Source organism: Triticum urartu, chromosome 4 (genome assembly GCF_003073215.2).
Source record: "Triticum urartu cultivar G1812 chromosome 4, Tu2.1, whole genome shotgun sequence".
Taxonomy (NCBI): Eukaryota; Viridiplantae; Streptophyta; class Magnoliopsida; order Poales; family Poaceae; genus Triticum; species Triticum urartu.
This window is the reverse complement of record NC_053025.1, coordinates 584,398,975-584,413,967: the sequence shown is the minus strand read 5'-3', so window position 1 is coordinate 584,413,967 and position 14,993 is coordinate 584,398,975. Positions and strand designations below refer to the sequence as shown.

Genomic DNA, 14,993 nt, shown 5'->3' with positions numbered 1-14,993 from the left:
GTTGCAATGATAGAAGGTGACCCTTGGCCACTCGTTCCGTCAAACCCGACCGCTCGCGAGGCGACAGAGCTTTTAAAAATATCCGCCGGCCGATGCGTAGCAGCTCCCATAAAATAAATCATGTTGAGTTCCTTTTGTTGGACGTGGGGAGAATGTTATAATTTGCAGGAAGAGGAAATTTAAGAAATTCTCATTCAAAAAACAGTTTTTTGAATCATTTCGAAAGGCATTGTTTGTACAGTGGAAAAGTTGGGCTCCATCTCCAACCTGGTTGAGCCGAACCATTCCATTCCTCCATTCCCCAGCACACACCTAGATCCAGCAACCACACCATGGCAGCAGCGCCGCCGGCGCTCCCGGACGAGCAAGATCATCCTCCTCCTCCGCCTCCCACCCGACGACCCGGTCTGCCTCCTCCGCGCCTCCCTCGTCTGCAAGGCCTGGGGTTGCGTCGTCTCCCGCCCCGGATTCCGCCGCCGCCTCCACGAGCTCCACTGGGCACCCCCCCGTGCTCGGCTTCCTCCTCCAGGACTGGAGAAACAAGCGCGTCCCCCGCTTCAACCCCATCACCGCTTCGTCCTTCTCCCTCGCCGTACCAGAGTAAGGGTCCTGGCTGGCTGCAATTATCTTATTCTATTTGAGAACTGTTATTATATGCGTCTCCAGTACTCCATAATTTGAGTACTAGCTAGTTGCAAATATCTCATGACTATGCAGCTTACTCGCATAGCACTTCATAATCTGTGCAAACTCCAGCCAGTTGTTAGAAAAGGCAGTCAACAGAGCGAAGTTAGCACCTTGTGTCATCAAATTGGTTGACAGAATAATTGTAGTTGTGTTGTCTAACATCGTAACCCCTTTTTATTTTTACATTTTTGCTAAAAATCAGTCGACTGATTTTGATTTGGCTTTAAGTCAAATTTTGAGGCGTTGATTCAGTCTGAATCTTGGCGCACCGGTGTGTCTGTGTTCCACGTGTGAGAGGGGTTTTGGGGATCAAGATGTGGGCTATTGGGTTCTGGTTTTTTCTTCCACCTGGTCTGAACCCGCGCCCGTCCCCCGAGGGGAAGGATGAAGGCGAGTTTTCCCGGCGGGAGCTGCAGGGATGGATGGTAGGGCAGCGGAGCTGTCCCGTCTGGCGAGGCATCACCGTGTGCCGGTCGGTGGGTGCGGAACCAGGTTTAGGGTTTAGGGTTCGCTGTCGTCGGTGGGGAGGAAGGTGCGACCATCAGTGCACATTATTATCGTTGTTTTATTATTTCTTTAGTCATCAGTATTTTTGTTGTTTTATTATTTTCTGAATTTCATTGTCTTATTATTACTTCAGTACTTCAGTCTTCAGACTCATTCTTTCAAATTCAGTTTGTTGATCTTCAGTGCACATGTTTATTCATTATTCAGCAAGTCCCTTCTCACTTAGATTTTCATTTTTCAAATCCCTACTTATCAGTCATTCCTCAGTCTATCAGGTTTCTTGTTTTTTATTTCAGTCCTTCAGTATATATGTCCTCAGTTTTCTTCTGTTTCAGATTTATGTATTTTGTCCTTCAATTTTTAAAATCACTCTTTCTTCAGTCTTTCAGTCCTACCTTCTCAGTCATCTTCAGTATTCACTGAACATCAAGACTATGCGATCAGGCCAGGTTTGGGCAAAGGTTTTTCCAGTGTTCGTTTTTTGACGTTCTGTCACTATCTAGGATTGTTCAGATTTTCCCTTTTTTTAGATAACATCGCCACAACTTTATCATTATTATTGTTCCTCACATGAGGATTTGGTTCTTCAGTTTCGTCAATAGTTTCAGTATTAGGTGTCATTTTCATCAGTTTCCTCACTAGTTTCACTGTTCGGTGTCATTTTCTTCAGTTTTGTCAGAAGTTTCAGTGTTAGGTGTCATTTTATTTGGTTGTGCCAGTTACCGCATAGGTAGGTTAGTTAGCTAGTTTAGCAAGTTTTCAGACAGTTTTCTGAATATCTAAATCTCCCATTTCACTTCTTTAGTCTTCATTTTATTTCTTCACAATGATTTTCTTTTTTAGTCCTTCTTTTCCCGGTTATTATTTCTTCATTTTTCCAGATTAGATACACGCTGGAAATGCATTGAATGGAAGTGTCAGTGTTGTTGAATCCTACCATGATGAGATACATGTTTGAACGTCAGAGATACAACTCACAGCAAAATCATTTTTGCAGGTCTGCGCAACAAGCCTGCTGACATCCGCGTCGCTTCCAGTGACTGTAGCAGCCAAGAAGGAGCTGCCTGTTTGTGGGGGCGGGTCTCAAGACGGAGCTATTTGGGCTTGAAGGTTAGGTCAATTTTTAGGCATTCAGTTCGGTCCAATTGCAGGCTACGTTTTGCTCTGCCTCTCTTTTTGTGTGTTTTTCGCAACGCTCTAAGAGCTTTAGTTTTGTTATATACAACGGAGTAGGGCCCTGCGGATCCTCTTATTTCTTTTGAATGTTTTTTTTGCAGGAGTTCATTGCCCCCCTCCGTGTGGACTGATTAACACTTCTTCAAAGGGACAGCTAGGTACCCCCTTTTTTAATTTATGTTTTCAGTTTGTGTCATCTTTATGTCAGTCAAATTCAGTTTTCCTTTCAGTCTTCTTAGTCTCAAGTTTTAGTATCCTTATTAGTTTGAGTGTTGCTCCACTGGTGATTCAAAAATATTCATGAATTTGGAAAAAGTTTGCAGATTTCAGAAAAGGTTCATGAATTTTTTTTAAGTCTTGGATTAAAAAAATTCATGGGTTTGATTTTTTTCATGAATTGGAAAAAGTGCGCGCATTTGAATCCTCTGCAAAATTGAAAAAAGTTCATGAGTTGAAAAATTGTACATGAATTTAAAAAAACATGGATTTGAAACAAGTTCACGGGTTTTGAAAAAAGGTTAATGAATTTGTAAAAAGTTCATGGCGATCGGGCATGGACGGGGGCAGTGCAACTCTAGCACAGACAGGGAGTCAATAGTTGGATGCAGAATGGGCGACCAGATTCTAGGCAGGAGCCGGCATAGCTTGTACGGGCGGTGCCGAAGTGCGGATGACCGGCGGGTGGTCAAACATGAGATGTGGTAGTGCTGGAAGGACCGGATATTTTTAGGCGGCTGCTAAATCATCCGCCTAGCCAGCCGTCCGATCTGCCCCTGGTGGCCGTTCGATCACGGCAACACAGCCCCACTCCATGTCTTCCTCCTCTGATCCCATTTCACGAGAGAAACACAGCACCCATTGTGGCACATGTGTCGTGGGACCTCGCGGCACCGAGCCATCGGCGAGCACTGCAACGCAGCTCCAAGAGCCGCCCGCGACCGCTACATCGCCGACGGTCCTCCGGGAGCCCGGCGTGCAGCACCGGGACCACTGGCGTGCGGCTCCATGGCAACACCAAGCGCGGCAAGAAAACTTCAATGCACCGACGACGTCTCCGGTGAAGCTTCATTGCAGCTCCAGCAGCACTCCATTGCAGCCCCGGGCGGCGCTCCATTGCAACTCTAGCACGCGACAAAAAGCTCCAACGCAGCACCGGTGGCGAGCAGCTCAGCCTCCTCCTGCGTGCTGCGTTGCAGCATCGGCGCCCGCCTCCGGCCTTTGCACTGCGTTGCAACACCGGCGGTGAGCAGCCCAGCCTCCTCCTGCGTGCTGCGTGCATCACTGGCGGCGAGCGGTGTCGCCCTCCTGCCTTCGTGCTGCGTTGCAACACCGGCTGTGAGGATCAACAGCTGGTGGTTGCGACGCCCCTCATTCGCGGCACCAACAGCAACTAATTGTGCCGGGATGCAGCAGGTGCTGGTTGCCGTCGTCCCTCCCGATTCGCAGCAGTGGTGGCTGGTGGTCGGCGTTGCCATGGAAGCCCTCCCCTCTCAGATGTGAACAACGAGAGATGGGGAAAGGAAAGAGACGAACGTGGAGAACGCGTGGAGGAGAGTGAAGGGATAAGGCTGAGGGGAAGCGGTGGACTAGCCCACAAGGGCACGTGTCGAGCAGGGGACAAGGTTTACAAAATGAGAGATCAGTCGGTTGGAAATAAACGTTTTTCATATTTTTATCACTTGCTCTGTTCACCATATACACGACTGACATGTGGGCTCACTTTTGTTGAGGTGTTTTTCTAAGAAAACTATTATAGAAATGAGGGACACAAGTGTCTTTTCATGTGCCAATTAATACCGTTTGCTGAAAATATGGAGGGTAGTGTTGGGAAGGAAATTCGGAACCGATGTCAAATAGGGAAGAAAATAATTTTCAGATCAAATAGGAGAGACATGCCTAACCCCTTTTAACAAACTGCTTGGGCTGAAGCATTCCACTCAACCACCCAGATCCAGATCTAGAGACCACCATGGCAGTAGAGTTGTTGACGCTCCCGGGTGAGCTCTTCGAAGAGATCCTCCTCCGGCTTCCCCCCGATGAGCCAGCCTGCCTCCTCCGTGCCTCCCTTGTTTGCAAGGCCTGGGGTTGCGCCGTCACCTGTCCCAGCCTCCGCCGTCGCCTCCACGAGCTCCATCGTACAACCCCCGTGCTTGGCTTCCTGCACGACCGTCGCGACGAGAGCATCTCAGACTTCATCCCCACCACAATATCGTCCTTCTCACTCACCGTTCCAGACCGCCGGTGCTGGCGGGCCCTCAACTGCCGCCACGGTCGGGTCCTCTTTCTCTCTAACTCCAAGGGCCAAAACACCGAGGAATTTCTCCTGTGGGAGCCAATCACGGGTGCCCAACAGCGCATACCGGCGCCCGTGGCTTACGACAACATAAGTGCGAACGTGATTGTGTACCCACCTGCCGCCGTGTTCTGCACAGCGGACGGGTGCGACCACCACGACTGCCTGGGGGGGCCTTTCTGCGTGTTGTTCATCTTCTCTGTCAACAACGTAGACACTGACGATGACACTGACGACGACGGTTTCACGTGGGCAGGCATATACTCGTCAGAAACTGGCACCTGGGGCGAGCTGACCTCATTGCACCCCTTCTGGCCCATGTGCTTCACATTTTATTCCAGTGTGCTTGTTGGGAGGTCTTTGCTCTACTTCATGTTTGATGATGGGTCCATCCTAGAGTATGACCTTGCACGGCACGGTCTGGCTGTGGTTGATCCACCTGAGTCAGACTACATCGACCAATGTAACATCATGCTGGCGGAGGACGGCGGACTAGGTGTTAATGAAGTTATGAATTTGCACCTCAAATTGTGGGCACGGGAGGCGAGTGATATCACTGATGCACGATGGGTGCTGAGCCGAGTCATCTACCTCGGCAGTTTGCTCCCAATTAGTGCTTTTGTGGATGCAGAGACTAGAGTGCTAGTGTTGGGCTTTGCCGAGGGAGCAAATGTCATCTTCGTGACCACGGTTGCTGGCGTCTTCATGATCAAACTACAATCAAATGAGGTGAGAAAGGTGTGCGATGATCATGGCTTTCGTAATTTGATTCCAGTTGTCAGCTTCTACACTCCTATGCCTCGAGTTGAGCACAAGGATCTGTCGTTGAAGCATAGTGAGGAGGCAGATGGTACCGACCAAGAAGGGGAGGAGGAGAAGACAGCAGATCATGCACAACAGTTGATTAACAATGGGTCCAATGTTAACAAGGAGGGGGACTTTGTCAACATCCTCGAATGCGCTATCCATGCCACAGAGAACAGGTTAGTTTGGTGCTGAAGCATGCCAATGTATTCTTTGTGTGGAAAATAAATTGCAAGTAGTTCAGTGCTCTTTTGGGTCTGTAATTGTTCTAACATGCCCCTTGTTGCTCTAGGCCTTTGGCTTTTGTAGTTTGGTTTCAGATGTTCTATGGTAATGTGATTACTGAGCTATGAGTGTGTTGCTGTTTGAGATGTTACTCGAGAGCAATACTTGGGAGTTAGAGCCTAGTATGTTCTGTTGTGATTAGCATCGTTTTTATATCAAAGTTCAGGTACCATGCTACTCTACTTGAGAAATGTTATATGTGTCCAGTACTGGCTAGTTACAAATATCTCATCACTCTGCAGTTTATTCGTATAGTACTTCATAATGTGTGCAAGCACTAGCCAGTTGTTAGAAAAGGCAGTCAACAGAACAAAGCTAGCACCTTGTGTCGTCAAATTGGTTGACAGAATTATTTTAGTTGTGCTTTTGTACCGTAGATCACAGTAACTTTCTGCCTTGTGTTATACTCCTTGACATATAGATAGAAACTGAATGCCTTTTATTGTCAGGGTTCCACCTTGTGGGGAAGTTGCTCCAAAGTGTACCGGCACGGTCAACAAATATGGATGCAGCTTGCTATGTGAAGCTCAAGAGGCGTCTGATCCTTTGGGTGATGTCCCCAAGAGTGCGCGGAATGAAGAGTCCGCGAAGAGTTCAGATAGAATCCACAAAGATGGTGCTGGGAACTCAGAAAACCTGCAGTAGCAATGTCGATGATGCTCCAATTTCAGAGAAAGGTGATTCTGAATAATGTGTTCTACATACTCGCGACTCAGGGCTGTAGTGGCGATGCCAGGGCCGCAGTACTGTGCGTTGAAATACTCTTAAGTTTGCATTATTATCTAGGCATATGTATATGGAATAATTTCTCAAACCAGTCGTGGAACCCTCTGCCATCAACATGGCACAGATTGAAGTGTGTTTGGGACTTGGAACAGTTTGCTATGTGGACATATATCTTAAACTATCACCATCATTCATTCGATATGGGACCATTTAATTCGAGTTGTTTTCCTAATATTTTACAGTACTGTGCATTGTTCAGCTTTACAACACAGATCGTAGATGATGTTGCACAAAGCATAGGGAACTTTTGCTTGCTCCAAACAAGCTTGTTTGTGAACGTGTACCTGATGCCATGTGTCAGTTACACCACAACTTTTTTTTTTTGAGGACTAGAGTAAACAGGCTTACTCCAGTGGGGGCTTACATTCAGAGAGCATTAGGCTCCTTAACCCATCGGGTACATTTGCAATCAGGAAATGGTCCCCTGTTCTCCTAGCTTCTGCTGCAAGCTCACGCGCAAGGGAATTTCGTTCTCTGGCAATGTGAATCACCTGTTGACTAGCAAAACTTGCTAGTGACGATCTTGTATCCATGATCAATCCATAGGTAGCTGACCGGTTCTGGCCACCTTCTTTGAGATCATCAGCTAATGATTTGCAGTCTGCTTTCCACCAGGCTATGCCCGTTAAAACTACTCCCTCCATTCAGAATTACTTGTCGCAGAAGTGGATGTATCTAGACATATTTTAGTTCTACATACATCCATTTCCGAGACAAGTAATTCCGAACGGAGGGAGTAGATGCCAAAGCATGCAAACCCATCAACAAGGTCTGTCCCTCAGCCTCCTGAGCACAATTTGCAGGGCCTAGCTAGCTTCCTGCCCATCGACAAGTAGACGTGCCCTTTGTGATCCCGTGCTACTGCGCCTCCCCAACACTGTTTGCTGTCAGGAAGGAAAGACGCATCTGTGTTCAGTTTAGCAGTTCCTCTCGTCGGTGCAGTCCACTGTATTTTCTGACTTGCATGATCCCGTGGGCAAAGATTGGTCCGAGCCCCGCATCCTTTTCCATCGAGCGCCGGTTCAGCTACTGCCGCATTCTTCCATTCATTATCCAGTCTCGACAGAAAGGCAGCTGACGCTATGACTGGCTCCTTGCCGTCTCCATGCACGCAGTTATCTCGCAGGTGCCAGCATCTCCACAACAGCAGCGAGATTTTTGCACGTGCATTATCAGAGACAGTGCTCAAATAGGATTTGCAGCCAATCCTCACCAGTGTTCCAAAAATGTTTTTCAGCTGGAAGAACCCATTCCTCCCTCATTTTGTATCTCAACGCTCTACTCTTGGTACAGCTAACAACTGCATGGCATTCATCCTCATCCCCACACCCGCATATGTCACAGGTCGCATCCAGTGTGATCGTGTGCCTGCACTTGTTCTTCTTCATAGGCTCATAGCCAGAGTGTTTGTCGCTACCCTCCATCCAAATATTCTCACCTTCGGTGGGACGTCAGCCTTCCAAATGAGGTCCCATATGGTGCGATTATCTGGGTTGTTCGTCGAGCTAGAGGGTTCCAGAGCCGACTATTCTTGATAGCCATCGCCAAATTATAAGCACTCCTAACTGTGAATATCCCGTTCTTTTCAGGGTGCCAAGCAATGCAGTCTCTCGCATCCGACCTCGGCATTGAGATCCTACATATATCATCAGCATCAAAAGGATGAAAATTTTGTTTTATGAGTGTAACATTCTATTCCTTCCGGTCCGGGTGCATGAGTACAGTGACGGTTATTCGGCAGTTCTGTACATATTTTCTCATTGTTTGCGTCTATCGCGCTCCTCTTGGAGCCATCGGTGCATAGGTTACATATATATACACCGATCTGGTTTGCTTGCCAAGCGCACATGGCCGTCAAGGTGCAACAAGGGTACTCTCAGCGTCCATGTGTTCTGCTTGTTTGCTTTGCTAATCGGGAGACCTCAGTTTTCTAGAAATGTTTGTTTGGTGGTGTGTTCACCTGTGATTTTAGTGAAACAACGACGCTCTTCTTGGTCTGGTCATGAAAAAAACGAGACGGAGGAACTTAATTGCTTTTGGTGAGAATAATAATATGCTCCTTTGTATTTTCGATTTTATTCATTCCGCTTTGGAGGAAAGCAGCCCGGGAAGCTTAAAATAGCAAATGGAACTCTGCTGTGGTCTGCCATTCCACCCCCCCCCCCCATCCAGCTATGTGGCCTGCTTCAGAAATGCCCTTGGAAACCCCTATCAGGACTCAATGATTTGGAAGCGGGGCCTACATGTTAGAATTGATGAAGGAAATATGCCCTAGAGGCAATAATAAAGTTATTATTTATTTCCTTATATCATGATAAAAGTTTATTATTCATGCTAGAATTGTATTAACCGGAAACATAATACATGTGTGAATACATAGACAAACAGAGTGTCACTAGTATGCCTCTATTTGACTAGCTCGTTAATCAAAGATGGTTATGTTTCCTAACCATGGACAAAGAATTGTTATTTGATTAAACAGGATCACATCATTAGTTGAATGATCTGATTGACATGACCCATTCCATTAGCTTAGCACCCGATCGTTTAGTATGTTGTTATTGCTTTCTTCATGACTTATACATGTTCCTATGACTATGAGATTATGCAACTCCCGTTTGCCAGAGGAACACTTTGTGTGCTACCAAACGTCACAACATAACCGGGTGATTATAAAGGAGCTCTACAGGTGTCTCCAAAGGTACATGTTGGGTTGGCGTATTTCGAGATTAGGATTTGTCACTCCGATTGTCGGAGAGGTATCTCTGGGCCCTCTCGGTAATGCACATCACTTAAGCCTTGCAAGCATTGCAACTAATGAGTTAGTTGCGGGATGATGTATTACAGAACAAGTAAAGAGACTTGCCGGTAACGAGATTGAACTAGGTATTGAGATACCGACGACCGAATCTCGGGCAAGTAACATACCGATGACAAAGGGAACGACGTATGTTGTTATGCGGTCTGACCGATAAAGATCTTCGTAGAATATGTAGGAGCCAATATGAGCATCCAAGTTCCGCTATTGGTTATTGACCGGAGACGTGTCTCGGTCATGTCTACATTGTTCTCGAACCCGTAGGGTCCGCACGCTTAAGGTTTCGATGACAGTTATATTATGAGTTTATGAGTTTTGATGTACCGAAGTTAGTTCGGAGTCCCGGATGTGATCACGGACATGACGAGGAGTCTCGAAATGGTCGAGACATAAAGATTGATATATTGGACGGCTATATTCGGACACCGGAAGTGTTCCGGGTGATTTCGGAGAAAACCGGAGAGCCGGAGGGTTACCGGAACCCCCCCGGGAGAAGTAATGGGCCATATGGGCCTTAGTGGAGAGAGAGAGAGGGGCAGCCAAAGGTGGGCCGCGCGCCTCCTCCCCCCTGGTCCGAATTGGACTAGGAGAGGGGGGGCGGCGCCCCCCTTTCCCTCTCCCTCCCCACTTCCTTCCCCCCTCCTAGTAGGAGTCCTACTCCTACTAGGAGGACTCCTCCTTGGCGCGCCTATAGGGCCGGCCGGCCTCCTCCCCTTGCTCCTTTATATACGGGGGCAGGGGGCACCCCTAGAGACACAAGTTGATCCACGTGATCATATTCTTAGCCGTGTGCGGTGCCCCCTTCCACCATAGTCCTCGATAATATTGTAGCGGTGCTTAGGCGAAGCCCTGCGACGGTAGTACATCAAGATCGTCACCACGCCGTCGTGCTGACGGAACTCTTCCCCGACACTTTGCTGGATCGGAGTCCGGGGATCGTCATCGAGCTGAACGTGTGCTAGAACTCGGAGGTGCCGTGGTTTCGGTGCTTGATCCGTCGGGCCGTGGAGACGTACGACTACATCAACCAAGTTAATGCTTCCGTTGTTGATCTACAAGGGTATGTAGATCACACTCTCCCCTTTCGTTGCTATGCATCACCATGATCTTGCGTGTGCGTAGGAAATTTTTTGAAATTACTACGTTCCCCAACAGTGGCATCCGAGTCTAGGTTTTATATGTTGATGTTATATGCACGAGTAGAACACAAGTGAGTTGTGGGCGATATAAGTCATATTGCTTACCAGCATGTCATACTTTGGTTCGGCGGTATTGTTGGACGAAGCGGCCCGGACCGACATTACGCGTACGCTTATGCGAGACCAGTTCTCCCGACGTGCTTTGCACATAGGTGGCTTGCGGGTGACAGTTTCTCCAACTTTAGTTGAACCGAGTGTGGCTACGCCCGGTCCTTGCGAAGGTTAAAACAGCACCAACTTGACAAACTATCGTTGTGGTTTTGATGCGTAGGTAAGATTGGTTCTTGCTTAAGCCCGTAGCAGCCACGTAAAACTTGCAATAAAGTAGAGGACGTCTAACTTGTTTTTGCAGGGCATGTTGTGATGTGATATGGTCAAGACATGATGCTAAATTTTATTGTATGAGATGATCATGTTTTGTAACCGAGTTATCGCCAACTGGCAGGAGCCATATGATTGTCGCTTTATTGTATGCAATGCAATCGCGCTGTAATGCTTTACTTTATCACTAAGTGGTAGCGATAGTCGTGGAAGCATAAGATTGGCGAGATGACAACGATGCTACGATGGAGATCAAGGTGTCGCGCCGGTGACGATGGTGATCACGACGGTGCTTCGGAGATGGAGATCACAAGCACAAGATGATGATGGCCATATCATATCACTTATATTGATTGCATGTGATGTTTATCTTTTATGCATCTTATCTTGCTTTGCTTGACGGTAGCATTATAAGATGATCTCTCACTAAATTATTAAGAAGTGTTCTCCCTGAGTATGCACCGTTGCGAAAGTTCTTCGTGCTGAGACACCACGTGATGATCGGGTGTGATAGGCTCTACGTTCAAATACAACGGGTGCAAAACAGTTGCACACGCGGAATACTCAGGTTATACTTGACGAGCCAAGCATATACAGATATGGCCTCGGAACACGGAGACCGAAAGGTCGAGCGTGAATCATATAGTAGATATGATCAACATAGTGATGTTCACCAATGAAACTACTCCATCTCACGTGATGATCGGACATGGTTTAGTTGATTTGGATCACGTAATCACTTAGAGGATTAGAGGGATGTCTATCTAAGTGGGAGTTCTTTAAGTAATATGATTAATTGAACCTAAATTTATCATGAACTTAGTACCTGATAGTATCTTGCTTGTTTATGTATGATTGTAGATAAATGGCCTGTGCTATTGTTCCGTTGAATTTTAATGCGTTCCTTGAGAAAGCAAAGTTGAAAGATGATGGTAGCAATTACACGGACTGGGTCCGTAACTTGAGAATTATCCTCATTGCTGCACAGAAGAATTACGTCCTAGAAGCACCGCTGGGTGCCAGGCCTGCTGCTGGAGCAACACCAGATGTTGTGAACGTCTGGCAGAGCAAAGCTGATGACTACTCGATAGTTCAGTGTGCCATGCTTTACGGCTTAGAACCGGGACTTCAACGACGTTTTGAACGTCATGGAGCATATGAGATGTTCCAGGAGTTGAAGTTAATATTTCAAGCAAATGCCCGGATTGAGAGATATGAAGTCTCCAATAAGTTCTATAGCTGCAAGATGGAGGAGAACAGTTCTGTCAGTGAGCATATACTCAAAATGTCTGGGTATAATAATCATTTGATTCAAATGGGAGTTAATCTTCCAGATGATTGCGTCATTGACAGAATTCTCCAATCACTGCCACCAAGCTACAAGAGCTTCGTGATGAACTATAATATGCAAGGGATGAATAAGACTATTCCCGAGCTCTTCGCAATGCTGAAAGCTGCGGAGGTAGAAATCAAAAAGGAGCATCAAGTGTTGATGGTCAACAAGACCACTAGTTTCAAGAAAAAGGGCAAAGGGAAGAAGAAGGGGAACTTCAAGAAGAACAGCAAGCAAGTTGTTGCTCAAGAGAAGAAACCCAAGTCTGGACCTAAGCCTGAAACTGAGTGCTTCTACTGCAAGCAGACTGGTCACTGGAAGCGGAACTGCCCCAAGTATTTGGCGGATAAGAAGGATGGCAAGGTGAACAAAGGTATATGTGATATACATGTTATTGATGTGTACCTTACTAATGCTCGCAGTAGCACCTGGATATTTGATACTGGTTCTGTTGCTAATATTTGCAACTCAAAACAGGGACTACGAATTAAGCGAAGATTGGCTAAGGACGAGGTGACGATGCGCGTGGGAAACGGTTCCAAAGTCGATGTGATCGCGGTCAGCACGCTACCTCTACATCTACCTTCGGGATCAATATTAGACCTAAATAATTGTTATTTGGTGCCAGCGTTAAGCATGAACATTATATCTGGATCTTGTTTGATGCGAGACAGTTATTCATTTAAATCAGAGAATAATGGTTGTTCTATTTATATGAGTAATATCTTTTATGGTCATGCACCATTGAAGAGTGGTCTATTCTTATTGAATCTCGATAGTAGTAACACACATATTCATAATGTTGAAGCCAAAAGATGCAGAGTTGATAATGATAGTGCAACTTATTTGTGGCACTGCCGTTTAGGTCATATCGGTGTAAAGCGCATGAAGAAACTCCATACTGATGGACTTTGGGAACCACTTGATTATGAATCACTTGGTACTTGCGAACCGTGCCTCATGGGCAAGATGACTAAAACGCCGTTCTCCGGTACTATGGAGAGAGCAACAGATTTGTTGGAAATCATACATACAAATGTATGTGGTCCGATGAATATTGAGGCTCGTGGCGGATATCGTTATTTTCTCACCTTCACAGATGACTTAAGCAGATATGGGTATATCTACTTAATGAAACATAAGTCTGAAACATTTGAAAAGTTCAAACAATTTCAGAGTGAAGTTGAAAATCATCGTAACAAGAAAATAAAGTTTCTACGATCTGATCGTGGAGGAGAATATTTGAGTTACGAGTTTGGTGTACATTTGAAACAATGCGGAATAGTTTCGCAACTCACGCCACCCGGAACACCACAGCGTAATGGTGTGTCCGAACGTCGTAATCGTACTTTACTAGATATGGTGTGATCTATGATGTCTCTTACTGATTTACCGCTATCGTTTTGGGGTTATGCTCTAGAGACGGCCGCATTCACGTTAAATAGGGCACCATCAAAATACGTTGAGACGACGCCTTATGAACTATGGTTTGGCAAGAAACCAAAGTTGTCGTTTCTGAAAGTTTGGGGCTGCGATGCTTATGTGAAAAAGCTTCAACCTGATAAGCTCGAACCCAAATCGGAGAAATGTGTCTTCATAGGATATCCAAAGGAGACTATTGGATACACCTTCTATCACAGATCCGAAGACAAGACTTTTGTTGCTAAGTTCAGAAACTTTCTAGAGAAGGAGTTTCTCTCGAAAGAAGTGAGTGGGAGGAAAGTAGAACTTGACGAGGTAACTGTACCTGCTCCCTTATTGGAAAGTAGTGCATCACAGAAAACTGTTTCTGTGACACCTACACCAATTAGTGAGGAAGCTAATGATAATGATCATGAAACTTCAGAACAAGATACTACCGAACCTCGTAGATCAACCAGAGTGAGATCCGCGCCAGAGTGGTACGGTAATCCAGTTCTGGAAGTCATGCTACTAGATCATGATGAACCTACGAACTATGAAGAAGCGATGGTGAGCCCAGATTCCGCAAAATGGCTTGAAGCCATGAAATCTGAGATGGGATCCATGTATGAGAACAAAGTGTGGACTTTGGTTGACTTGCCCAATGATCGACAAGCAATTGAGAATAAATGGATCTTCAAGAAGAAGACTGACACCGACGGTAATATTACTGTCTACAAAGCTCGACTTGTCGCAAAAGGGTTTCGGCAAGTTCAAGGGGTTGACTACGATGAGACCTTCTCACCCGTAGCGATGCTTAAGTCTGTCCGAATCATGTTAGCAATTGCCGCATTTTATGATTATGAAATTTGGCAGATGGATGTCAAAACTGCATTCCTGAATGGATTTCTGGAAGAAGAGTTGTATATGATACAACCGGAAGGTTTTGTCGATCCAAAGGGAGCTAACAAAGTGTGCAAGCTCCAACGATCCATTTATGGACTGGTGCAAGCCTCTCGGAGTTGGAATATGTTGGAAATATGCCCTAGAGGCAATAATAAATTGATTATTATTATATTTCCTTGTTCATGATAATCGTTTATTATCCATGCTATAATTGTATTGATAGGAAACTTAGATACATGTGTGGATACATAGACAACACCATGTCCCTAGTAAGCCTCTAGTTGACTAGCTCGTTGATCAATAGATGGTTACGGTTTCCTGACCATGGACATTGGATGTCATTGATAACGGGATCACATCATTAGGAGAATGATGTGATGGACAAGACCCAATCCTAAGCCTAGCACAAGATCATGTAGTTCGTATGCTAAAGCTTTTCTAATGTCAAGTATCATTTCCTTAGACCATGAGATTGTG

The 14,993-nt window shown here is 46.0% G+C and overlaps 1 protein-coding gene across 2 annotated transcripts; it reads left to right on the top strand.

The window, feature by feature from the left end:
* Positions 1 to 259: 259 nt before the first annotated feature.
* Positions 260 to 6,679, top strand: LOC125552898. 2 transcript variants are annotated; one of them, XM_048716613.1, is made up of 5 exons: positions 261 to 600; positions 2,192 to 2,304; positions 2,472 to 5,392; positions 5,495 to 5,646; positions 6,202 to 6,679. In XM_048716613.1, the coding sequence occupies exons 3-5, from the start codon at positions 4,340 to 4,342 to the stop codon at positions 6,395 to 6,397; spliced, it is 1,401 nt and encodes a 466-aa protein (XP_048572570.1). In that variant the 5' UTR covers positions 261 to 600; positions 2,192 to 2,304; positions 2,472 to 4,339; the 3' UTR covers positions 6,398 to 6,679. The 2 variants fall into 2 exon arrangements, with proteins under 2 accessions (XP_048572569.1, XP_048572570.1); XM_048716612.1 differs by having other exon boundaries at positions 260 to 600; positions 2,472 to 5,646.
* Positions 6,680 to 14,993: the final 8,314 nt, after the last annotated feature.

Bases quoted from the DNA above. Each gene is read 5' to 3' on its own strand.
- LOC125552898 (XM_048716612.1), top strand. From the start codon at position 4,340: ATGGCAGTAGAGTTGTTGACGCTCCCGGGTGAGCTCTTCGAAGAGATC. The intron at 5,647-6,201 runs GTTAGTTTGGTG...TTTTATTGTCAG, and splicing joins ATCCATGCCACAGAGAACAG to GGTTCCACCTTGTGGGGAAG.